A 24,818-nucleotide genomic window follows, 5' to 3' on the forward strand; every position below is an offset into this window, starting at 1 on the left:
TCAACTTGCCACCAAGTAACTTCAGCATTGTAAAAAGGCATGGACAGAGTGTAATCTACTGAATCTTGGGCTGGGTTGTGGATCTGTGCAAACAGCAGTCACAGAGCTCCAAGTTGATTCTGTGTTAATGTGGCGTGGCACCATTCGTCCTACTTGTCTGTCTTCTCCTCTCGTCTCTGTAGATCTCTGTTAAGCTCCCTCAACTTTCAGATGAAATGGGATCATCATGACTTGCATGTGGACCAGAGTGACATTTGACGTATGCGGTAAGAACGAGTGCATCGCCCCTCTGTGTCTTATTCATGTGGTCGAGGCAGGATTATGACTTGATCCAATGAGTTGAACTGGAGAAGTGAGGCTGGGGTCAAATCTGCCTTGAATTAAACCAGTGTTGTAGCAGAAATAATACCATCACCTCCCCCAAGCCCAGTAATACAATTGGAGGAAAGTGTGTGCTTGTGTTGGCCTGCCGGAGCCCCTGATCAAACCACAGGTCGGTGTCCATTACAGAGAGCAGGGTCTCTGCTGATGATTCAAACACAGCCCACGGCCCCAGCTTCAAAAGGCTCTGTGCACCGCACCCACTTATACCCAACGGCGCATGTCAGTTAGTGTGGACCACACTATTCATCAGTTATGGCCAGCTCTGGGGCCATCCAACACCCACAGCCCATAGTGAGTCGTCATTAATCCGGAGTCAGGCCAATCCCCTCCTGTAAATTCTCAAGCACTGCCTTTTGTAGGAGGTGTGGTGTAAAACCACAAACCCTTAAGAACTATCACACCAACAACAACCCAGCTCTCCCAGCCCTTTATCCCACGTTCTAAAACGTTCACCGCAACACAGATAACTCTTTTTAAAACTCTTTCCAAAGCTGATGGGAAATTTGGCTTGGATGTCTTTTTAAGATGGCTTAGTGTTGCCTCCTCCTCCTCCTTATGTAATTGTGTAATTGCCTCTTGTCCATCCACACCCCTCTTCCCTCCTGTGATACCGCTCTCACACACATAAAACATCTCATAGTAGGACCATATACTGTACACTAATCCTGGCAGAGATGTAGACCATTCCTCTCTCTCTCTCTCTCTCTCTCTCTCTCTCTCTCTCTCTCTCTCTCTCTCTCTCCCCTCTTCCCCTCCTGTGATACCGCTCTCACACACATAAAACATCTCATAGTAGGACCATATACTGTACACTAATCCTGGCAGAGATGTAGACCATTCCTCTCTCTCTCTCTCTCTCTCTCTCTCTCTCTCTCTCTCTCTCTCTCTCTCTCTCCCCTCTTCCCCTCCTGTGATACCGCTCTCACACACATAAAACATCTCATAGTAGGACCATATACTGTACACTAATCCTGGCAGAGATGTAGACCATTCCCCTCTCTCTCTCTCTCTCTCTCTCTCTCTCTCTCTCTCTCTCTCTCTCTCTCTGTGTCTCTCTCTCCCTCTCTCTCTCTCTCTCTCTCTCTCTCTCTCTCTCTCTCTCTGTCTATCTCTCTCTCTCTCTCAATTCAATTCAATTCAAGGGGCTTTATTGGCATGGGAAACATGTGTTAACATTGCCAAAGCAGGTGAGGTAGATAATATACAAAAGTGAAATAAACAATAAAAATCAACAGTAAACATTACACATACAGAAGTTTCAAAACAATAAAGACATTACAAATGTCATATTATATATATACAGTGTTTTAGCAATGTACAAATGGTTAAAGGACACAAGATAAAATAAATAAGCATAAATATGGGTTGTATTTACAATGGTGTTTGTTCTTCACTGGTTGCCCTTTTCTCGTGGCAACAGGTCACAAATCTTGCTGCTGTGATGGCACACTGTGGAATTTCACCCAGTAGATATGGAAGTTTATCAAAATTGGAATTGTTTTCGAATTCTTTGTGGATCTGTGTAATCTGAGGAAAATATGTCTCTCTAATATGGTCATACATTGGGCAGGAGGTTAGGAAGTGCAGCTTAGTTTCCACCTCATTTTATGGGCAGTGAGCACATAGCCTGTCTTCTCTTTAGAGCCATGTCTGCCTACGGCGGCCTTTCTCAATAGCAAGGCTATGCTCACTGAGTCTGTACATAGTCAAAGCTTTCCTTAATTTTGGGTCAGTCACAGTGGTCAGGTATTCTGCCGCTGTGTACTCTCTGTTTAGGGCCAAATAGCATTCTATTTTGCTCAGTTGTTTTGTTAATTCTTTCCAATGTGTCAAGTAATTATCTTTTTGTTTTCTCATGATTTGGTTGGGTCTAATTGGGCTGCTGTCCTGGGGCTCTGTAGGGTGTGTTTCTGTTTGTGAACAGAGCCCCAGGACCAGCTTGCTTAGGGGACTCTTCTCCAGGTTCATCTCTCTGTAGGTGATGGCTTTGTTATGGAAGGTTTGGAAATCGCTTCCTTTTAGGTGGTTATAGAATTTAACGGCTCTTTTCTGGATTTGGATAATTAGTGGGTATCGGCCTAATTCTGCTCTGCATGCATTATTTGGTGTTCTACGTTGTACACAGAGGATATTTTTGCATAATTCTGCGTGCAGAGTCTCAATTTGGTGTTTGTCTCATTTTGTGAAGTCTTGGTTGGTGAGCGGGCCCCAGACCTCACAACCATAAAGGGCAATGGGTTCTTTGACTGATTCAAGTATTTTTAGCCACATCCTAATTGGTATGTTGAAATTTATGTTCCTTTTGATGGCATAGAATGCCCTTCTTGCCTTGTGTCTCAGATCGTTCACAGCTTTGTGGAAGTCACCTGTGGCGCTGATGTTTAGGCCAAGGTATGTATAGTTTTTTGTGTGCTCTAGGGCAACAGTGCCTAGATGGAATTTGTACTTGTGGTCCTGGTGACTGGACCTTTTTTGGAACACCATTATTTTGGTCTTACTGAGATTTACTGTCTCTCTCTCTCATTCAATTCAATTCAATTCAAGGGGCTTTATTGGCATGGGAAACATGTCTAAATTTACAAAGCCAGTGAAATAGATAATAAACAATAAAAAACAGTAAACATTACACTCACAAAAGTTCCAAAAGAACTTCCTAATTCTTTTAATTTCTCTTTCGCTACACTCCCCCTCTTCTGTCTCCATCTCCGTCCCTCTCCGTTAGCTTCCTCTCCACATCTGGCTCAGGTCCAAGGCAGTCCAGCAATGTGTGAGAGGATGAATGGTGACTCTTATATTGGCTGACTGCACCAGTCCACTTCCACCCAGTCATGCTTCTCCCATCCTAAACATCAGTCCAGCTGTTGGTGCATGTGAGGCTGGCTGTGTGCGTGCGTGCGTCCGTCTGTCCACTGGATCGTGCTAGCTCCCCTAACCTCGGCAGATGTACGTGATTGTAGGCCTACAGTCATGTTGGCTGTGGTCTCTTCTTTGTCCTGACACTTACATTGATTTGCGTGAAAGCATGCACTAATTGTACTCTAAGAAAATTAGTGCTGTCCTTGCTTTCAGTTGTGCATTATAATGCATTTTGTTAATAGCTACAGAATATGTATTACATGCTTTACCAATCATAGCAATGTCAAATGGTCTGGATAACTGAAATAAACAGATACATTTGGAACTTCTATGTTGACTGTTCTATGTGATTATTGACAGAGGTAGGCTTACCCCTTCTAAGGTAAAAAATGTCAAAAGCCATAATAGTAAATCATGTGTTTGGCATGACATATCACCTCATGAAGCAATAAACTGACACTACCATTCAACGTCAACTACTTTAATATTGCCAGCCAGCTATAAACATCTTCAAACCCTTCAATGTGCCGTTACAATGGACACATCTTCCTTGCATTATTATTTGCTAACTTGGCCGAAGCTTTCATCTTGGCTTTATGAGTTGTCGCACCAACCCACACATGGACAGGGCAAATGTTAGCTCCTCACAGTGCTCCATAAACAATTGCAGACACACACACGCTCACGCTACAGGGAGGAACATGAAAACAGCACTAATAGGAAAAAGATGAGTGGACTTAGAGCCTGTGCCGTGGAGAACACTTGGTGAGGAGAGAGGAGAGCAGGCAGGCAGGCCGCTGGACCTAACTTTTTAGGCCTTGCTCTGTTGGAAGGGGAACAGCATGGGCTGTGATATAATTATTACAGTATGCCTCACTATATGCAAAGCAAAAAAATCTATGACGCAAAGTAATAATCAACCTTGAATTTCCAAGTTGGCATATCACTTGCTACCCACCCAGTAGGCTAGCCACCATCAAAAGGCCTTTCTAATATCTAGACACACCATATCACCACATTATTAGCCCACATTTTTAACAAAGGTTTCTGTCTACCTTTCTCAAAACCTATTTTTTGTTAATTCTGGTTGGCTCATGTAGTATTTGTTATTTCCTCTGTGATTACCTCCAGGGATGAAACAGTCTCTTTTCATGTGGTCCAGATTCATTCAGCCAATGTCTTTGTAGCCTGCTGTATTTTTATTCAGATGTTCTTCTCAACAAACCACAGAGACCATACAGTATTTGATGTGTATTAGAGGGTATGCTGTGGTTGTAATCAGTCCTGTCCTGTTGATATTTTGAGCAGTTTACGGTGAGTGCTGTGTGAGCTAGCAAAGGGAGAGGCCTTGTCTGCGGTGGAGGAAGAAGTGTGTCATCCTGTTTATTTTCCTTTGGTTTGCGCGATGATAACAAAAAAATATTGCGGTGTCCACGAATCACAGCGAGCTGCCCCCACTTCAATGGAGGACCACAAGGTCCTTAGAACAACATTTTTGCTCAGAGGGAGAGCTTCATAAGTTACAGCCGTTGTGTTAATGATGGGTCACTAGTGATTCCATGAGCTGTTTGTTCAGATTTTTGGCTTTGGTTATGCATACAGGCACAAATCAACTCTGCATCCTTTGCCGTCCTGATGAGGCTTCAGCCTCTGAGGACCAACCCTGGGCCACAACTGTCTACACAGACGAGATACAGTCTCCCTCTGATTTAGGCCTAACGGCATGGTTGCCTCAACTCAGTGTCTGAGTGTAGAAATCCATCTCCCTACTTTCCACCCTTCTCTCATCCCTTCTTATTCTTTCTTCTTACCTCCCTCTATCATTACTCACTGTCCTCTCACTGATGCTTATCCAATAAGACAGAACAATATTTGGACAGGTGTTCTTTTTTATATGCATTATCTTTAAGGGGTCTACTGGATGGGTGCACCATGTCATTTCATTGCAGTTTCATAAGGAATGAACTGGCATCATACCCTGGTTCACTGTAGACCGCCATACTGTAGTCCGCACTGTACTGAATGCGTAATCCTGAACAATAAAAAACTGTTTAGCACCAATTTTCCTTTACTTTTAAACTTTCTTTTTTTCCCTGTTTCAGACAACTGTGGAGGCCACATCTGGAAGACAGATGTAATCCCTGAGCATGTTCTCTCTCTTTCTCTCTCGCACACATATTCACTCTCTCCCTACTCTCTTTCTCATTCCTTTCCTCCCTCTCTTCTCGGGAAACATGAGAGCTGGACTAATTCTCTCCCTCCCTCCCCCGGCGGACCACCCACATTCGGAAACGCCTAGCTGTTCCACAGGCAGGGTCTCTGTCAGCTTAGAGAGAGAGGGAGAGAAACTTAAAGAGAGAGATGTAAAGATGGGTTTGACTGATGGTTTTAACAGAGTATCAATTACATCAATGTCAAACCCGTAACCTACCGTTTTGCATAAAGAGAAAAGAGGAAGCTTTGAGAGCAGTGCTTCAGTGTTTTCCAAAGTCAGAGGCACTTTCACTTAGGACTCCACACTCCTCACCACTATTATTAACGCCCTCTATACGCTCCAGCAATTGTCCTCAGCTAACACACACTGCTGCAGATGGTCCGTCTATAGCGGAGGTCTCCGCTACCTATCATGCATCATGTGAAAGTCTTATTTTCGAAATGTAGCCTATACTCAACTCCTAAATATAGTGCTTGAAAATTTTGGCCAATAAATGACTAAATTCAGTCTGAGGGAAATGTGTAATTGTATGCTTTAAAAGTATCAACTGTGTGACATATACAGGACACAACAAACTGCCTTAGAAATGGTATTATATTTCCTTCAGTTAGCAGTAAGGTATCTGTTTTCAGTTGAGCTCAAATATTTAATGTTCAACTTCAATGTTTTGGTCAATGTCTCCACCAAGTGGATCGTGTATGTAACTTAACCTTTATTTGAAGTTTTTAGTAAACCCTACCATACCTTCTATAATAATTGGTTTTGAAAATATGACCAGCCAAACAACAAATATTATAACAAGTATTGTGAGGACTGTACGTTGGTCAAATACAAGCCAATTGCACAATGCTCAATAAAATATAAGTGCAGTGAAATAACAAAGGGAAACTAAAATTGTTCTACTTCATATCTACCATTTCCAGCACCACCCCAACATCAACATGTGTGAAAATGGTGCGTTGTTTTGTAGAAAAAAGAAAGAGGAAGATGATTATGACTAATTGTGAGTAGGCATTAAATACAAAATGGTTGATGATGTCATTGGAAACATCTTTCTCAATATTTTTTTTACTACAAAACAGAAATACGCAATTTACACATATGTTGATATTGTGTTGGTGCTGAAGATGATGAATATGAAGTTGAAAAATGGTGAAATGTCCCTTTAATGTTAATAACTGGAGATATGTATCCCATTGCCATTATTTGGTTTTTTCTGTCTTCGGGGTCTTCCTTCTCCCCACTTCAGTGGCTACTGAGCCCACAGTGGCCCCCAGCATCCGCCCAACGGGCCCACCTACGAACAGGCCAACGAAAGCCCCCAGCAGAGACTCCATCCTCAGCATCTTGGGCAGCCTCCTCAGCCACCCTGTCAATCCCTGCCACAAGGATGAGAGAAATGATGGAGAGGAGGAGGCAGGAGAAAGAGAGGTAATACCCTCGGTGTCTATGTTCAGGTTGTGCACACTCCTCTCTGCCTCCTCCCTAACTCTTGCCATCTCTTCATCATCTAGCTCTTGCTCTGGAGGTGAGGCTGAGGAGGGCACCTCTTCATCTAGCTCCTCTCCCCCTCTTCTCTGCCACACTATCTCTGCCTGCTTCTCTCTCACCCTGGCCTCAGCCTCCTGGTAGAGGGGGCAGCTGTAGAACTCCACCCCGCTCTCTTTTACAGTCTGTTCAACCTTCTCCAGCAGCTCTTCCACACTCTTCCTCTCATCCTTCTCTCCTCTACTCCTCCTCTCCAGAGAGTGATAGCGGTCTCCACACATCACCACCAGCTCCAGTAGGTCTTTGCGTCTGGTGGTGATGTACTCGTCCAGCTGTTGTCCCAGAACCATCTGGTCTGTGTGGGTGAAGAGGACCAGGGTGTGTCCACAGACTGCAGTGGGGCCAAAAACCTTCTCTAGGGCCTCCAGGGCCCGCAGCTCCATGTCAGCCGGCCGGTCCACAGGGACACACAGCAGGAAGCCATGAGGCCCCGGGGCCGACAGGGCCACGCAAGAGGAGACATGGTGCCTCACCTCCTCCGGGGGGCGCTCTGAGCAGAACCAGTCTTGGGCAACTACTACTGATACCTGAAGGCAAAAACAGTGTGTAATGTTAGAACCTCTGGTTGACATTTAAGTCATTTAATCAGTGTGTAGGCTACTGTCCTTTTAAAGAATCAACAAAGTATCTTACCCATCTCCCTGCAATGATTCCTCTGTGCTTCTCACATTCCTGAGTGACAGCTGGCTCACTGGCAGTCTGGGTAAGGAAAGCCTGGTGGCCCAGTATGGCGTTTCCAGCTGCACTCTGTCCTGCTCTTGTCCCGCCGAGCAGAACCAGCCTCAGCTCTGCATTGGGACAAGACGAGGAGATGGAGTGTTCTTAGAAAGGGAGGATTTAGTAGCCCGCACACATCACAAGTTCTGTCATCTGATCTCTGCTTTTAGTTTCCGTTTACATTAGTACTGTTCAATAAGCGACTTTTGTATCTCTGAAAGTTCTGCCAAAATATGTATTTTAACAATGGAGACATTGTACATATTTTTCCTGTGAGACAAAAAAATATATGAATAGAACGAACTCGAATCACGAAACATCTCATAGGCTATACTAGGGTTTCCCACACTCGGTCCGTGTTGTTTTTTTTTTTGCCCTAGCACTACACAGCTGATTCAAATAACAAACTCATCATCGAGCTTTGATTATTTGAATCATCTGTATAGTGTTAGGGCAAAAAAACAAAACGTGCCACATGACCGAGTTTGGGAAACCCTGGGCTATAAAATGTAAACACGTTTTATCTACTGTCCAAAGAGACAGCTCAAACGAAATGTGGAGAAAGCCTCCCCACGTTCTAAAAACTGACAGGCCGAAAAGTGCGTTTGTGGCGAGTTAACAGCGCACAAGCGAGTATGAAATAGTCGTAAACAAACGCGAAGTCAAAGCCTACACTTCCTGGAACCTGCGTGAATAATTGGTAGGCTACATGTACCTGTTTGTGGGGGACCTGACGCCATCTCTTGATTGTGAGATATTGCCAGATATTATTGCCGTATTTAGTATGAACGCTAGTCAACTTCCTCGTGCCTACGTCCTGACTCATTAGAAGAAGGATCAGTCTGTACCGTGTGCTTCTGCAGTCTTCAGGGCGTAGCCGTACAGTCAATGCTCTTCAAGAAAAGCCGATGTAATTGCAGGGTACAGTGAAATTCTTAAACTTCAAGCTCCAACAGTGCAGGTCAAAATTATACAAAATGACACTCACTGGAGTGTCTGACATAGGCTTTGAAAAAGCACTTGCAAATAGGCCACCAGTGCTGAAGTGCCACTGGCTTTCTGGTAAGCTTTTTTTTATTTGGACAAATGTTTGACAACACATGGCTAACCTTTGTTTAACCAGTTAAACAGATGCTCTTAGCGAAAATGTGTTACCGTTCTACCTAATATGATATGCTAGAGTTTACACTTCCTCTTCCAAATTATGTGGGGTCAAAATAATGAAAAACGATTTACCAAATATATTCATTTAAAAATGTTCATTACTTCATTCACCTGATAAGACGTGGTATTTTTTGTGCTAATATAGGATGGGGGTCCCTGGAACACCTATTTGCCTGGAAAGCGGTCCCTGGGCAAGAGCAGGTTGAAGACCATTGTGTTATGTCGATACTTATTATTTGTCGCCATCTTTATATACACATACAATGACTGGTCGCGAAAAAGTTTGTTTACGTTTCTACCGGATTGGCTAAATGGAGTAGGCCTACAGCTCTATCTAGTGGTCGCGTCGGGGACAACAGTTGTTGACAACGTAACGTTGTAACTGAGCGATTTTCATAATGCCTGGATAACACCAACAGTCAAGCGCAAAATGACGCAGCATCATCTGGATATGCGTGCCACAAAAGTTAAACATTCACCTTCTACCATTTCTGTCAAGCCGTCTACGTTCAATAAATCCAATGTATGCTCCACATAAAATGCAGAGCAACGCAATGTTACAAGTCAAACGCAGCGTTCCATCGGAAATGTACTTCTGGTGAACCAAAATGTAAACCAATGCCAGTGTGATCGAGGCTTAACCTTGACCTCGTTCTTCTAACCTGGCACGTTTATTATCCTAACCAGTCATGTTAGTTCGCTTAACTTGCCATGTAAATAAACCATCTGTGGCGACAAATCATCAGTATCACCAAACGTTCTCTCAATTTCTAACACGTATGAATTAATCACATAGCTGACCAAATTACACTAGATTTTACTTCTTGGTTTACAGATTAACAAAAATCCAAAGCACGTCATTAGGGAAGGTTTTGCATTCCTCCCTGGCTGGGGCATAGAGGCATGTGGAAGCACAGACATAGTGTTCTAGTTCTATTGTATGTGTAGAGAAAAGCATATCATCCTCAGTCTGACAAGGATCCTGAGGATTCACAGGCAGCTGCTGCAGTTCATGTACAATTCATTTACTCACTTAAAAATAGCAATTTCAGTTGTAGGTATAACTGGCCTTAAAATGTAAATTATCTTGATACACTACAATGGTTTGTTACAATAAATACAAGCCTTATTCATTCATTGGTTTGTGTTTAGGAGTCTGTAGTTGAAAGAAGGTGGTGGTGGTACATACCAGTCATATAAGTCTGCTATGCTCAGTCTGCATGTTGACACTGTCATTTTTATTGTCAACATTTCCATACTGTATACTCATAGGAAGAGATGTATTCATGAAAATGTGGCTTACAGCTTTGTGCTTCAAAAGCTGCAAAACCCACAACAGTAGTTTGATTGCAGTTGCCTCAAAATGTTTCTACCGTATACAAATTTCATTCTACAATCAAAATCTAAACCTTAATACTCAGTAAAATAGCATATATACAAAATAACAAGTCATTATGTAATTAACTGGTAAAACAAACATGAACAGTTGTCAAATATATTATTTTCATGGTATGTTGATGGAAGAGGAACAATGGTGGACTTGGGCCCTGGCTTGTCCTTTTGAGTAAAAACTAGCCTCTGGAGATACTGTATACACATAGAAAACACACACGCCCGCACACATTCACACAAGAACATACAGTTAAATCTGAAGACGCTAACAGACATGCCAGAGGGAAAGAAAAGAGTGTTCATTAAAATAGGTTTCAGTAAAAAAAATAATAATAAGGAAATGAACGCATTTTAAAATACATTTTAAAAACATGTTGAAAGTATTAATATCCACGTTTTCCAATGCCTTGCTGCATAAATAATTGTCTGCATCCCAAGCCACAAGCCACGCTTCTATAATGGGCACTCTCACTCCAAACGTTTTACTTCATGGCGAGGACACTCAGTAGACGGGAAAGGAATGTTTATGTTGGCTTCACAGCCCTGGCATGATGTAGGCAATGTTGTCCAAGGTGTTGGACTGAAAGAGACATAAAAGGAGAGAAATGTTTCAGGCTGGCCTTATGCAACACACTTGCTATCACACAATGTGCTGTCACTACAGCCACGTATTTTTACTTTACAGCCCAAGTGGGAGATGAAACCTTTCAGAACAACATTTCAAATAGATGGCAAGGTGTGAGTGATTTACCAAGACTTGGCGGGGACATCCGTTGAGCTGGGGGATCTGTGCTGTGAGGCAGGTCAGGGGTCCCAGGGCACACAAGATGGAGTCCAGCAGTACAGAGAGACTGCCTGACACCGCCACCATCCCCTGAGTGAGGTGAGAGCAGAGGCAGTTAGTCTAGTGATCACACACAAATCTTTGTTCAGTCTTTACTCATATGAATGTGATAATGACACATTTCTGTTGTAGGTGAAGAGAGTAAGTTTGGACACAACAGCTAAGTTAAAAGATGCAGGGAATAGGTGGTTGGTGTGTGTGTACCTCTGTCTCTTGTAATCGGTGGCCGATGAGGGACAGGGACTCTCCCAGTAGCTGTAGGTGGGCAGCCGCATCGATGGGGTCGACATCAGGGACCCGTGCTGGTGACAGGGACACACCCACAGACGCCCGGTTGGGGGACACCAGTCCTGCTGCCAGCCCCATGCCCTTCATAGAGCCTGAGACGCATACAAATACAACACATGCAGTGACCAACTGACCATGAGTCCTGTGGGCTACTGAGAGATAAAGCAGCATATAGAAGGGACAGGACTACTGATTGACTTGTAATCACTGTCCAAGCTGATAGAGCTGCAAGGCCAATGTGGCTGCAGATGGATTCTTACTAGGGATGCGCCGATATCACATTTTTGGCCGATACCAATATTTTCCTTGCCCCAAAAAAACGATACCGATATTTGACATTTTAGCAGCCTTTTAAGCATTCTAGTGAGGTTAAATAGTTAACGCACACACATAGATGCAGCGGTCTAAGGCACTGCATCTCAGGTGCAGGTGTCACTACAGTCCCTGGTTCGAATCCAGGCTGTATCACATCCAGACGTGATTGGGAGTCCCATAGGGCAGCGCACAATTGGCCCAGCGTTGTAACATTTCACGTAAACCCTGTTTGTCTGCATCGAAGTAGCGGTCCTTGTAGCTAGCATCGAGCATGGTGGTGACACAGTAAAGAGGCTCAGAGAGAATCGCTTGTTCACGGCCTAAGTTATAACCCCACCGTCGGTGTGGGCAGTTTTGTTGAGCAGACGTTTCAATGCCATGGCAGAGGGTATCTGCTGCAGACGCAGCAGTCAGTTGTTCGAATGACACTAGACGTGTGTTCATGTTTCCACGTTTCAAATTTTTTTTAAATGGAAGCAGCGGTATGAGAACCAGCACATTCTTGAGCATGCAATACCACGTTGACACACTGTGCTGTCAGACTCAACATTCTCATGGGGCTGACATCGCTGGTCCAAATGTCAGTCGTGACGCCCATAGCAAGTAGCATAATGAATTCCATTATCTTGGCGTTAATGGATTTTGCCTTTGCGTTGTCTCGCTGAAATGTTCTTACTCTTTCAAATGACTGCTCAACTTGAACTTGTTGGAAGTGTGCGCTTAGTATTTTTCTGCTTTTGTTCTGTGTAGTGCTGTAGTCATCTACTTACATTATATGCGTATGCACGTCAGCTTTGACACCGGTGTTGCACATCGGTGTTAAACTAGACATTGGGCCGATGCCGATGTTGGCATTTTTAGCTAATATTGTTTGATTCCGATATGCTCACCTATTTATCGTGCATCCCTAGCTCTTACCTTTGCTTTTGACTCCATCTGTGGAGCTCTTGCGTTTGACTGTGGTGGCCTCAGCTTTGTTCTGCTTGTGCTGCAGGTACTGAGCTTTCTGCTTCCACACCTATGTGTATATAGAAGCAATTTAGGCCATGAACCATGACTCGTAGCATAGTGCTGGTGCGCTATTCTTAAATTGATTTCAAATGTTTATTAGAATTATCAATCAACTCTCTTCTTAAATTGGTAATTTCAAGTGAAACTTACCAGTTTATCTTTTTCTGGGAGCTGTTTCCACACCTCTGCCAACCTTTTGCTCAGCTCCCCGAACACTGCAAACACAGTAAAGTCTTTCTCTAAATTTTGTATAACATATGTACCACAATCATTAATAGTTACAATGTAATTATAAAAAGGGATAACTCTGCCCACCTAGTCCCGGCTGCTCTGCATTGATGTTGACCCTGTACTCTTTACAGAACACCTGGTACGCTGTTGTGTTCTTCTTCTTGGGCTGAGAGAGAAAGGAGATGAAGTGTATATATATATAAAGCATTTCGCTACAACAGCAATAACATCTGCTAAATCTTTGTATGTGACCAATCAAATTTGATTCGATATATATATACACACACACTGTACAAAATGCAGGAAAAACTGTCTAAAAGCCTAAACTACCAATCTGTTTTGGTTCTTACCTTATCTTTCTCCTTCTCGTGCTTTTCCCTTTCCCTCTCCTCCTTCTTTTTCTTCTTCTCCATCATTGCAACTTCATTACTTTGATGATGGTGAGTAAGGATGGGAGTAGGGATGGGGGCCCCCATGGCATACATTCCACCAGCTGCAGAATGATTGGCTGAGCCATGGGTATGGGTGTGGCCTCTCGATGGGTCCCCTGGAGAAAGCATACAAGGAGCACATATTAGAATGCATTATTCAAGTAACTGTTGAAGTAACCAATGTTAAACATCTTTCTGCAATAGGACTAAGGCAGACTAGCGTCAGCGTTACAAAAGTTTCTAATCACCTCCTGATCCTTTGCTGTGCTTCTTCTCTCTCCCGCCTTTGTCTTTCTCCCTGTCCTTCTCTTTCTCCTTTTTCTTCTTGCTTTTCTTGCTCTTCTTCTTTTTCTTTGACAGATGCTTGTACGAGTCGTCTATCACCAGCTCTCCTGCCTCCAGTTCGCCCCCCGAGGAGGAGCTGTCTCCCCCCATACCCTCACCGTAGTGCCCTGACACACAAGAGAGAGAGGACATAGGGTTCATGCAGGAATCAACACAAATACAGGAAAAGTGGTTAAGTGCACATACAAATGAGTTTCTAATAATGTCTCTCATAGCGATAAATTTAGCCAAAGGCCTTCTTACCCTCCACCTCCACTTCTTTCCCCACAACAGGCAGTGGATCTCGGCTCTGCTGCATCTTCTTGGGGACTTTAGAGAGCTGCTTCCGGTCTCTGTCCTTCTCCTTTTTTATCCCCCCTTTTGAGGATGAGGAGGAGTGGGGAGGGAAGGGAAAGCCCTCTCCTTCGGCCTTCTCCTTAGGCGAGACCATGAGCTTCATCCTCAGCCCATCCGGCTCACGTATGTTCAGGAGATCTCCTTTAGGGGTACCGGTACCACCATGGAACAGAGACGACGACTTGGAGGAGTGCTTTTTGGAAGAGGAGGATGAGGACATAGGACGGGAATGAGAGGAGTGGCTGCCTTTGCTTCCTCCGGTGCTCCCATCACGTTTGCGGTCTTTGGAGAAGTGGGAGGAAGAGAAGGAGGGGTAGGAGGGCTTCTTGTGCAGGTGTGGGCTCGGGTCTGAGCCGGTGGCCATTGGGGAGGTGATGGCCTGTAGGAGCCCCATGGCTGTGTCTGTGGGATGGGAGGAAGATGAGGAGGACAGGGAAGGGGAGTGGTCTGACGACTTTCGCTTCTTCTTGTGGGGAGGTGGGCCTGAGCCTTGCTGGTCTGGTAAAGAACATAGTGAAGGGAGAGTGAGAACATAATGAATCGGTTCAGCATAAAATTCACACAAATAATTCTATATTTTTTATTGACAGAGCATAATTCCTTCCTCCTTTACCTCTGTAATAGTAGTCTTCACTGTGCTTTTTCTTCTTCTTGTGGGAGTCCCCTCCCAATAAGAAAGGTTCTGAGTCCTAAATGAAAAAGTCAGGATTTGACTAAATTTACAACCAACAGAAACTACATGGCACTTCATTTTGAAACCAGTGTTCTGCTGTTACCTTGGGCCGTTTCTTGGAGGACTTGCGGACCTGTGCAGCAATCTCCTCCTCCTCTCTGAGCAGGTCCTTGTATGATCTCCTCTTCTCTCTCTGACTGCGACCAGCCACAAGGCCCACTTCCCCTTCCATCCCTACCTCTGAGAAATAGGGAGTTGTAATGCACACTGGGAACTTCAGGTATTGCATGACAATTAGAATGATGATGATGACTTTTAATAACTAAATTATTGACAGATTTCTTCAAAAGAACATAAGAGGTACTAGAGGAAAGAACTGGCACAAATTACCAACTACTCCTTTCTTCTTGATCTCCTCAAAAGCCATGATCTCTCTTTTCTCCTCAACAGGCTTGCTCGTCTCTCTGTGTCACTAACAATAGCAAGATATTAGAATACAGTCATAAGGATATGGAGGAAACATCAGCCACTGACTCAGCCAATATAACACATACATGCAACTTGTGACTTGGAGCAGTTTTACTGCAAAATACAGGTTATTTACATTTCACTGTGAACTGAAGGATGTCAAAAATAAGAGACAGACAACAATAAAGAAGTATTTTAACACCAAATTGATCAAACTGAGTAAGCCCCTTCAAAAAGCAAGAAGTGCCTTGTTACAACTCGTCACCACATATGGTTGATGAGACAGGACATTCAATTTCTGTAATTGATGTCTCTCCTTAAAGTTTGGATAACAGTATACACTGATAAATGGCATGCTTGAGCCTATAGTAATAATAGATACATTACAAAACTGAAGTGTGTTTAGGCAAATTAAGGATAAATTCCCGCCTACTTTCGAAAAAATACACAAACACACCCCCTTTCATTAGCTGAGAATCCCTAACTCCCAACATTTGGAACCTCTTCTAACTCGTATTGCTGATTATGTGCTGGGTTATCCGGAAGGTACTGCAATAGCAGTCCGTGGCTTCTGGTGCAGCTAGGCCTATGTCAGTCTAAACGGACAAAGAAAGTAATTTTCATGCATTTGGTTCATAAATTCTGTTTAGCATGCTGAGGTGAGAATATGTGAATTTTACTGTCGCAAAGTGAGAAGAAATGTACAATTATATGTAATTTTACTACCTCTCCGGAATCACCAATTTACGCGGTTCCAGTCGCCATCTTTGATATCAGTCTACAACGATGCGAATCGGCAGGGGGAGGGACTTGACTGTGATGTAGCGAATCAGGACAATGAAATCGTGTACGTTATTGTAGTGCACAATGTCAATTGGCTGGAAATATACATTGCGTCTGTTAATTTTAAGATATTGTAACCAATTTGTAACAATTACTTTTCATGTATTAATTCTATGAATGGATAATGATAACTACATTCACTGACAATGCTTATTAATGTTACACCGTATTTTCTTATAAAGCAGAGGCAACAAATATTTCCAAATATTTTTTTAATCCATTAACTCAGATTGTTACAACCATTTACAACAATGACCATGATTCTTTTTTTTACAGTAAACATTCATGTACAACACATGCAAGGCAACAGAAAAAAGGTAGTGACATAAAGATGCTGAGAGGAAGACCAACACAACAGTCAAGGGTAATGAGCTCATAAAGATCTTTTTTATTTACTTTATCACAGTAGTATGCCCATTACTCCGCCGTAAACAGAAGAATGTATCCACAAAGAGAGCCCCCTCTACCTATCCCCCAAATTCTGCTTCTGTAGACTGAGTGACGTGAAGCTGGCCAGCAAGTCGGTTACCTCATCAACCTGAAACAGAAGAGAAGCCATAATTGTCACCTATGAAGACTCATTCATACTCATTCATAAAAAAATTATACCAATTGGTTGTGTTACCATTTGGTTCAATGCCAAAGAAACAGGTGTGTGTGAGAGAGAGTGAGTTAAACACAAATGTGTCTTACTTGTTCTTTGGTGCGTGTGTGCTGCAGCTGTGTTGAGATATGATCCAGTCTCTCTCTGGCCTCACTCTGTCCCATCACATTCAGGTACTCCCTTAGCATCTGAATGATCTACAGAGCCATGGAGAGAGAGAATTTCAGACTGCACCAAATAAATGTTGGTATACTAATGTTTACATAGTGCTGTTGTAATAACCCCTTACTACCTGTGTGACCTCCCCTCTAAGAGTTTCTATACTCCTCGAGTCTCCTTCCTGCAGGATGTTGAGTTTGGAGCGTGCCAGGTGCAGGGGGGTCCTTCCTGCTCGGTCTAGGGCATCCACACGTGCGCCTGAACAGAAACACAACATTAACAAGTTATCATTAGCAGGTGTACAGTATGTATGTCCATGTGTCTTCATACCCTATGGCTTCTCACCTCCTCTCAGCAATGTGGTGATTACAGGCACGTGGTTGGTACAGGCCGCTGCATAGACATAGACAGGTGCAGAAGTGGAAAGATTGTGGAAAATATACATTTTTCAGACATGGAAAAGTTCAATCAAAATAAAATGTTAATCTTTTACGTTTCTACCATTGGGACCTAAAGTAGAAATGTTGTACACCCCTGAACTAAATGCTATACTTTCGGTGACGTGCTGTTCTTACCCAGATGAAGAGGGGTGTTCCCAAGGCCATCCCGCTGGTTAGGGTCAGCGCCGTAGCTCAGAAGAAGTTGCACTGGAAGGAAGGGGACGAGTTAATCATTTGTTCACAGTAATGCTGCTGTGACTATTATTAGTTCATAACAATGTCATTACTGTTGAGTAATGAATCATGAGCCCCTTGCACTTCTCACTTTGACTTACCGATGCTCTCGTTGCCATTACAGGAGGAGAAGTGGAGGGCTGTTCTTCCTTTGTCATCTGCTGCACAAGGGTCTACGTCTTCTTGAAGAAGCCTGCGCACTGGATAAAAAAGGAGACAGAAACGTTAAACACCTGAAAGAGATACCATATATTACTTGGTCTTGTTAAGTCTCACAATAGTTGATGTTCCAATAGTTATTTTCAGTGCCTACCTGTATCAATGTCGTTGCCATTGGCAGCCTCTCGAAACCTCTTCACCGCTAGAGAGAATGAACAAACAAGCTAAAGGTTAGCTAAACATCAGGTAGAATGCTAAACTCTGTGCTTTGAGTGTTGACATGCCTATCACTGTCTGATGTGTTAGGCTAGTATAATGCATACTGATGATACTTTTGTCAAAGTTTAGGAGCCATAGGCAGATGCCTTGCATGACATCCCATCCCTCCGCAACATTCACACAGCTTTACACTATTCACACCTCATGATTGGGTGTGGAATTCACGGCTCTCTCCATCAACAATTTTTTTTTCTCTGCAATTTTGAGTGTGTGGAATTTCTGTACCATAAATATCTTTTCCAATGGGCCCCACATTTCGCCGGGCTCTCCCTTGTCGCCTCGCTCTACACCCTGTCACCTTCCCGGGTTTGCTGCTCGCCACACCCGCACCTAATCCAACTCGACTGGGTTCCCATAGCAAGTGGAGGTACCGAAGTTCTTGTTCAGCGGTCTGTCCTGTACGACTCAACCTCACGGTGCCCTCTCCAAAGCCAGTTATCCCAAATCCCTCAGCAGCACCTCCATCCACCCTCTCATCATGTATCTTTAGTTCACCCCCTTTCTCCTCCGCTTCTTTTGGTCCAGTCTCCACCGTGTATTCACCCTCGGAGCTTGAACGTTCATCGTCAGAAGCTCTTGCAACAATTGGACTCCACCCGTCCATGTTCAACGACTCATGTGGAAGATTTATTTATCGTGTTTCGCTCTTCAAAATGATCCTCGTTCGCAAGCCAGTACTAGGAGCTTCAAAAAGAGTAATTTATGTCGATGAACTGACTTGCAACTTTGAATATGTCGTTTATTTTCTCCGTTGCCATCGCTCGCTCTAGAACATCAATACAGAAACGATTCTACGCATATCTACCATTGTGGCTCATATGTTCATGTTTGAATTCAAGATACGTCCCTGTTACAAGAACCAAAATGTCTCCTGTTTCATAATTTCAATTATCACGAGAACAAGCCGTAAAAGGCGGTCCTATTGTAAAGAGAAACGGTGACAATGACTATTACCAATCAGAGCCTACGTTGTTCGTTCTCTCGAAACAAAGCACCCACCCCGTGCAAAAGAAGCAAATGAGCAAGCAAGACAGGCGGGATGTGTGCTACAGTATTCAATATCGGGTTAGTTCTATGTGAGCTCCTTGGGACCATAATCTTAACCCTTACCCTAATCATTATGCGTTTCAACTTCAACTTCAAGGAACATTGAATATCTTTAATCAAATTTGATATTATGAATAAAATCATGGATGCTGTTACACTCAAGAAATCTTGAAAACAGATACAATTTAGTGTGAAGAAATTCAAGAAATATGATTTGCCATGTAATACTACAAAAACATGGAAACATCTGAGCATTATGTTCTCTCTCTTTAATGTCTTACATCTGTTGCAACAGAAAATTAAGTAAGCAGATAAATAACAGTAGTAGGCCTACACAAATAGTATAAAAAAATAAATAATGCATAATTCATAGATCACAATGCAATTAAAACCCAACATCACCCATACTGTTTGTACACACATTCAAATCTAAAGTTACATCATATAAAACATGCCACAATTTAGTGTAATATATAAATATGATTTAAGGAATAAAATGGGATAAGCAGTCAACTCTCAAGAGGAATCAGGATGGTTGTTCAACCAACATATTTGGAATATACAGTCAAAGTTTGAACACACCTACTCATTCAAGGGTTTTTCTTTATTTTTACTATTTTCTACATTGTACAATAATAGTGAAGACATCAAGACTATGAAATAACACATACGGAGTCATGTAGTAACCAAAAGTGTTATAAATATAAAAACATATTTTAGATTCTTCAAAGTAGCCACCCTTTGCCTTGATGACAGCTTTGCACACTCTGGGCATTCTCTCAACCAGCTTCATGAGGTCACCTGGAATGCTTTTCCAACAGTCTTGAAGGAGTTAACACATATTCTGAGTACTTGTTGGCTGCTTTTCCTTCACTCTCCGGTCTAACTCATCCCAAACCATCTCAATTGGGTTGAGGTCGGCTGATTGTGGAGGCCAGGTCATCTTATGCAGCACTCCATCACTCTCCTTCTTGGTCAAATAGCCCTTACACAGCCTGGAGGTGTGTTTTTGGTTATTGTCCTGTTGAAAAACAAATAATAGTCCCACTAAGTGCAAACCAGATGGGATGGTGTATTGCTGCAGAATGCTGTGGTAGCCATGCTGGTTACGTGTGCCTTGAATTCAAAATAAATCACTGACAGTGTCACCAGCAAAGCACGCCCACACCATCATACCTCCTCCTCCATGCTTCATGGTGGGAAACACACATGCGGAGATCATCCGTTCACCTACTCTGCGTCTCACAAAGACAAGGCAGTTGGAACCAAAAATCTCCAATTTGGACTCATCAGACCAAAGGACAGATTTCCACCAGTCTAACGTCCATTGCTCGTGTTTCTTGGTCCAAGCAAGTCTCCTCTTCCTATTGGTCCTTTAGTAGTGGTTTCTTTGCAGCAATTCGACAATGGCCTGATTCACGCAGTCTCCTCTGAACAGTTGATGTTGAGATGTGTCTGTTACTTGAACTCTGCGAAGCATTTACTTGGGCTGCAATCTGAAGTGCAGTTAATTGCCGATTTCTGAGGATGGTAAATCTAATTAACTTATCCTCTGCAGCAGAGTTCAGAGGTAACTCTGGGTCTTCCTTCCCTGTGGCGGTCCTCATGAGAGTCAGTTTCATCATAGCTCTTGGTTTTTGCGACTGCACTTCAAGAAACTTTCAGAGTTCTTGATATGTTCCATATTGACTGACCTTCATGTCTTAAAGTAATGATGGACTGTCATTTGCTTATTTTACCTGTTCTTGCCATAATATGGACTTGGTCTTTTACCAAATAGGGCTATTTCTATACCAACCCTACCTTGTCACAACACAACTGATTGACTAAAATGCATTAAGCAAAGAAATTCCACAAATTAACTTTTTGAAATGCATTCCAGAAGCTGGTTGAGAGAATGCCAAGAGTGTGCAAAGCTGTCATCAAGGCAAAGGGTGGCTACTTTGAAGATTCTGAAATATAAAATATATTTTGATTTGTTTAACAATTTTTTGGTTACTACATTATTCCATGTGTTATTTCATAGTTTTGATGTCTTCCCTATTATCGTACAATTTCGAAAATAGTAAAAATTAAGAATAACCCTGGAATGGGTAGGTGGTCCAAACTTTTGACTGGTACTGTATATACAAACTGAGTGTACAAAACATTAAGAACACCTGCTCTTTCCATGACACACTTATTGGTGTCACTTGTTAAACCCACTTTAATCAGTGTAGATGAAGGGGAGGAGACAGGTTAAAGAAGGATTTGTAAGCATTGAGACATGGATTGTGTATGTGTGCCATTCAGAGGCTGAATGGGCAAAACAAAATGTGTGCCATTCAGAGGCTGAATGGGCAAGACAAAATATCTAAGTGCCTTTGAACAGAGTATGGTAGTACGTGCCAGGCGCACCGGTTTGTGTCAATAACTGCAACACTGCTGGGTTTTTCACACACAACAGTTTCCCGTGTGTATCAAGAATGGTCCACCACCCAAAGGATATCTAGCCAAATTGACACAACTGTGAGAAGCATTGGAGTCAACATGGGCCAGCATCCCTGTGGAACGCTTTTGACACCTTATAGTCCATGCCCCAACAAATTGAGGCTGTCCTGAGGGCAAAAGAGGGAGTGGAACTCAATATAAGGAAGGTGTTCTTAATGTTTTGTAGACTCTGTATATATTCATGGACATTATAATGGGAGGTAGAGAATGTCTTGGGACATCAAAACTGTCATAGGCTTAGTTTTGGGATCCTTGGGTAAACAATCAGAAGTCAAGGTTTATTGCAGATGACACTGAGGCTCCAGCTCGTGTAAGGTAATCAGGGAACGCTGGGTCTGTGTCTGTGGATGCAGAGTCCTGTCCTCCAGGCATTAGCCCAGCTTCATGGGCATGCTGCCACAGCTGACTATTCCTAACAATCCCATGCTTCCTCAGGTATCCCTGACGACAAAACAGGGGTGGCTTTCGATTGGTAAGGGATAAGCGGAAACATGACTCTGTGGGGAGAAGAAACAAGTTCAGTTTTACACATTGTAAAACAGTAATCAAGTAATTGAGTGTGCAGAACCATAATAAAACAGTAATAACACAGATCCTGTATGACAGTATGTCACAAGTGAACAAACAAATCCTGTGTGATATAAATAGATGAGTAGGAGGTACTGTATATGGAAATATAAAGGACATATCCTAAGAGCATACTAAGAGCATATCTACCCTAGTATAATAAGGTGTTGTAATGAGGGATCAGGTAAGGACATGCTCTACCTGCATAGAAGGCCCTGAGGTCAGTGTGGAGACAGTGTTCCAGGAAGCGCCGCAGTGGCTGGCTGTGGGAGATGGGCCCATCCCACTCAGTCAAGAAGTCCTCGATCATGTGATGCACTGCCTTGGGCCGTGGCAGTGGCCAGCCAACAGGACGGTGTCTCATGTCCCTCTCTGTTTAGGATGGCAGACAAATTAAACAATAACATGTATTTGTTTTTGCATACATACGTAGGTTTGAATGCTGACGTCATACCACAAAGATGCCTTGTACTATACACAGACATACTCTTAATTTGAATGTCATTACTTAACTTAGTTTTTAATACAACCATAAGGCCAAACTGTTTCGTACTCTTCATAAGGTTTCTAACATTCTCACACTCACCAGTGGGAAGCTTGTCGTAGTAGTATAGAACAGGGTGGAGGAAGTTGGACCTCCAGGCACAGGTCCACTCTGACTCTGCCCTGCCAGGGCCCAGTGAGTCTGTGCGGTTCAGCCCGTACTGTAGAACCAGAACCAGCAGCCCATGCTTGGAGAGCTGGTGGCCAGACAGAGAAGAGAACTGGGGCAGGGCCTGGAGGGGAAACTCTTCCAGGTACTCACAGTGAGAGCTGACAGGAAAGGAGAAGATTATTCAAAGTTAAACTGGTTCACAAATGGATTAATTTAGGCTGCGTTTACACAGGCATCCCAATTCTGACCTTTTTTACACTAATTGGTATTTTTACCAATTACATCAGATCTTTTCACATCAGATCGTTTTCAGAGCTGCTCAGATGGTCAAAATACAGATTGGTGAAAAAAAATATCAGAATTTGGCTGCCTGTGTAAACACAGCCTTAGTGAACATAAATCGGGATATCTATAGGCAATCAATCAATGTGAGATTCATTGGTAGAGAAAGGTAAATTACCATGAGGGACAATAATCATGAAGAAAAATGTGCACAGTGGTTCAGCACTACTTACCCTCTTAGTAAAATGATGTCTCCACGTACCCCAAACATTTGGTATGGTCCGGAGGCCTCATTGACCCTCCTCAACAGCCAGGACTGCAGCTGACTGATTGACAGTTTGATTGCTGGCCAGGAGTTGCTATGGTAACGCAGCTCAAGGACTCTATGTACAGCACGCACTAGGGTGGAACACATAACAAAGTTACAACAATAAATAGTGAAAAAACAAACACATTTTGTCGATAAAAACATTATTTTATAGACAAATTTGTAATTTCAAAGTCCCCCCCCCTTTACAGGCAGTTACTAACTATACAGAAGTCAGGTGTACTCTTGTCTACGTTGTAATACCAGCAGTTTGAATGGTTACCTGTGTATCGGAAGCCATGGATGAACCCCCCTGCAGAAGAGCGATAGTCTCTTGAGTGGGCTGCCGTCCCCAGAAGAAAAAGGTCTGGGGTTCCCCGCCCCTCGTACCAGGCTGTCACCCCTGGCAACCGCCCCCTGGCACCCTCACTGCTTGGTGGGCGGGCCGAGCTGGAGAGATTAACGGTATCATTAGGACAGACTGACACACATTTTACATTCTTTATTACATTCTTTATTACAGAGTTATAAACTTTGTAATGTTGCATTTTTTAAGATTTTGAGATAATTGTAGTAGTTTGATAATGTTTTGGTGAAAGACATACTAATCATTATAAAATGTTAATTAAGTGAAACATAGCATGCATATTATTATAATATCATAAACACAATTAACTATTCATAAAATTCTCATGCCTAGAAATTGCTCTTACTTTTGCCTTCTACAGCTGCAACATACATTTCTGTTGAGTCATGGTATCTCCCTTCTCTATTTTATTGAAACCTGTTGAATCAGGTTATCTATAGATTGGTAATAGACCAATAGATGTATAATAGCCAAATGTAAGGTACATCATACTAATTGAATGTTGAGGACAAGAGTTTACAATGTAATCCCCTGAAATGAATTTTGACCTGCAGTTAGTAGTTTGTGGCTGAAACTTTGTACCAACACAAAGTTCAATGAACACATTGGGAGAGAGAATTGGATTAAATTGGATTCATTTAACCATTGAGTCCTGCCTGCAGTTAAGTCAGCATTTTGAATCACTCGTGTTATTCTGATTCATCTTCAGAAAACTAAAAGGTACATACAACAAGAGCACAAAACATTAGAAACATGACATTCCAGGTGAAAGTTATGATCGCTTATTGATATTACCTGTTAAATCCACTTCAATCAGTGTAGATGAAGGGGAGGAGACAGGTTAAAGAAGAATTTTCAAGCCTTGAGACAATTGAGACATAGATTGTTTATGTACACCATTCAGAGGGGGAATGACACACGTTTTAAGTGCCTTTGAACGGAGTATGGTAGTAGGTGCCATGCGCAAAAATTTGAGTGTGTCAAGAACTGCAACACTACTGGGTTTTTCACACTCAACAGTTTCCTGTGTGTTTCAAGAATGGTCCTCCACCCAAAGGACATCCAGCCAACTTGACACAACTGTGGGAAGCATTGGAATCAACATGGGCCAGCATCCCTGTGGAACGCTTTCAACACCTTGTAGAATTGAGGCTGTTCTCAGGGCAA

The 24,818-nt window shown here is 42.8% G+C and overlaps 4 protein-coding genes and 1 long non-coding RNA gene across 7 annotated transcripts; 1 reads left to right on the plus strand and 4 right to left on the minus strand.

The window, feature by feature from the left end:
* Positions 1-5,957: 5,957 nt before the first annotated feature.
* On the minus strand, positions 5,958-8,574 carry LOC110486532 (GTPase IMAP family member 7). The gene is made up of 3 exons (XM_021558206.2): positions 8,436-8,574; positions 7,637-7,791; positions 5,958-7,530 (listed from the first exon to the last, which is right to left on the minus strand). Exons 1-3 carry the CDS (start codon positions 8,458-8,460, stop codon positions 6,658-6,660), a joined length of 1,053 nt encoding a protein of 350 aa, XP_021413881.2. The 5' UTR covers positions 8,461-8,574; the 3' UTR covers positions 5,958-6,657.
* Positions 8,575-8,608: 34 nt separating this feature from the next.
* LOC110486534 lies at positions 8,609-13,869 on the plus strand. The gene is made up of 3 exons (XR_002468078.2): positions 8,609-8,782; positions 9,030-9,085; positions 13,757-13,869. It is a non-coding gene; the product is annotated as an uncharacterized LOC110486534 (long non-coding RNA).
* On the minus strand, positions 9,685-16,037 carry LOC110486530 (HMG box-containing protein 4). Of its 3 annotated transcripts, none has more exons than XM_021558204.2 (13): positions 15,945-16,037; positions 15,141-15,222; positions 14,854-14,990; positions 14,691-14,766; positions 13,985-14,575; positions 13,645-13,848; positions 13,316-13,512; positions 13,050-13,131; positions 12,885-12,949; positions 12,642-12,741; positions 11,325-11,500; positions 11,028-11,150; positions 9,685-10,856 (listed from the first exon to the last, which is right to left on the minus strand). In XM_021558204.2, exons 2-13 carry the CDS (start codon positions 15,175-15,177, stop codon positions 10,812-10,814), a joined length of 1,833 nt encoding a protein of 610 aa, XP_021413879.1. In that variant the 5' UTR covers positions 15,178-15,222; positions 15,945-16,037; the 3' UTR covers positions 9,685-10,811. The 3 variants fall into 3 exon arrangements, with proteins under 3 accessions (XP_021413879.1, XP_036797146.1, XP_036797147.1); XM_036941251.1 differs by having other exon boundaries at positions 12,885-12,973; XM_036941252.1 differs by lacking the exon at positions 15,945-16,037 and adding an exon at positions 15,676-15,814 and having other exon boundaries at positions 12,885-12,973.
* Positions 16,038-16,256: 219 nt separating this feature from the next.
* ankrd54 (ankyrin repeat domain 54) lies at positions 16,257-18,920 on the minus strand. Its single transcript, XM_021558207.2, has 8 exons — positions 18,162-18,920; positions 17,812-17,859; positions 17,600-17,698; positions 17,400-17,471; positions 17,170-17,217; positions 16,958-17,082; positions 16,755-16,862; positions 16,257-16,599 (listed from the first exon to the last, which is right to left on the minus strand). The coding sequence occupies exons 1-8, from the start codon at positions 18,538-18,540 to the stop codon at positions 16,525-16,527; spliced, it is 954 nt and encodes a 317-aa protein (XP_021413882.1). The 5' UTR covers positions 18,541-18,920; the 3' UTR covers positions 16,257-16,524.
* Positions 18,921-21,492: 2,572 nt separating this feature from the next.
* Positions 21,493-23,903, minus strand: LOC110485190 (FAD-dependent oxidoreductase domain-containing protein 2-like). Its single transcript, XM_021556255.2, has 5 exons — positions 23,568-23,903; positions 23,211-23,376; positions 22,627-22,853; positions 22,242-22,412; positions 21,493-21,970 (listed from the first exon to the last, which is right to left on the minus strand). The coding sequence occupies exons 1-5, from the start codon at positions 23,830-23,832 to the stop codon at positions 21,738-21,740; spliced, it is 1,062 nt and encodes a 353-aa protein (XP_021411930.2). The 5' UTR covers positions 23,833-23,903; the 3' UTR covers positions 21,493-21,737.
* Between the last annotated feature and the right edge of the window lie 915 nt (positions 23,904-24,818).

This window comes from Oncorhynchus mykiss, chromosome 13 (genome assembly GCF_013265735.2).
Source record: "Oncorhynchus mykiss isolate Arlee chromosome 13, USDA_OmykA_1.1, whole genome shotgun sequence".
Classification (NCBI taxonomy): Eukaryota; Metazoa; Chordata; class Actinopteri; order Salmoniformes; family Salmonidae; genus Oncorhynchus; species Oncorhynchus mykiss.

Coding starts and splice junctions, on each gene's coding strand:
- LOC110486532 (XM_021558206.2), bottom strand. CDS start 8,460: ATGGCGTCAGGTCCCCCACAAACAG. Junction 7,792..8,435: donor GTCAGGTCCCCCACAAACAG/GTACATGTAGCC, acceptor GTCCCAATGCAG/AGCTGAGGCTGGTTCTGCTC. Junction 7,531..7,636: donor GAATCATTGCAGGGAGATGG/GTAAGATACTTT, acceptor TTTTGCCTTCAG/GTATCAGTAGTAGTTGCCCA.
- LOC110486530 (XM_036941251.1), bottom strand. CDS start 15,177: ATGGCTTTTGAGGAGATCAAGAAGAAAGGAGTAGTTG. Junction 12,742..12,884: donor TCCCAGAAAAAGATAAACTG/GTAAGTTTCACT, acceptor ATATACACATAG/GTGTGGAAGCAGAAAGCTCA. Junction 10,857..11,027: donor GATGTCCCCGCCAAGTCTTG/GTAAATCACTCA, acceptor TGTCTCTTTCAG/TCCAACACCTTGGACAACAT.
- LOC110485190 (XM_021556255.2), bottom strand. CDS start 23,832: ATGCAACATTACAAAGTTTATAACTCTGTAATAAAGAATGTAATAAAG. Junction 23,377..23,567: donor CCATGGCTTCCGATACACAG/GTAACCATTCAA, acceptor GTTCCACCCTAG/TGCGTGCTGTACATAGAGTC. Junction 22,854..23,210: donor GACATCATTTTACTAAGAGG/GTAAGTAGTGCT, acceptor CTTTCCTGTCAG/CTCTCACTGTGAGTACCTGG.
- ankrd54 (XM_021558207.2), bottom strand. CDS start 18,540: ATGGACGGGTGGAGTCCAATTGTTGCAAGAGCTTCTGACGATGAACGT. Junction 17,699..17,811: donor TGGCAACGACATTGATACAG/GTAGGCACTGAA, acceptor TTTTTTATCCAG/TGCGCAGGCTTCTTCAAGAA. Junction 17,083..17,169: donor CACCACATTGCTGAGAGGAG/GTGAGAAGCCAT, acceptor GTTTCTGTTCAG/GCGCACGTGTGGATGCCCTA.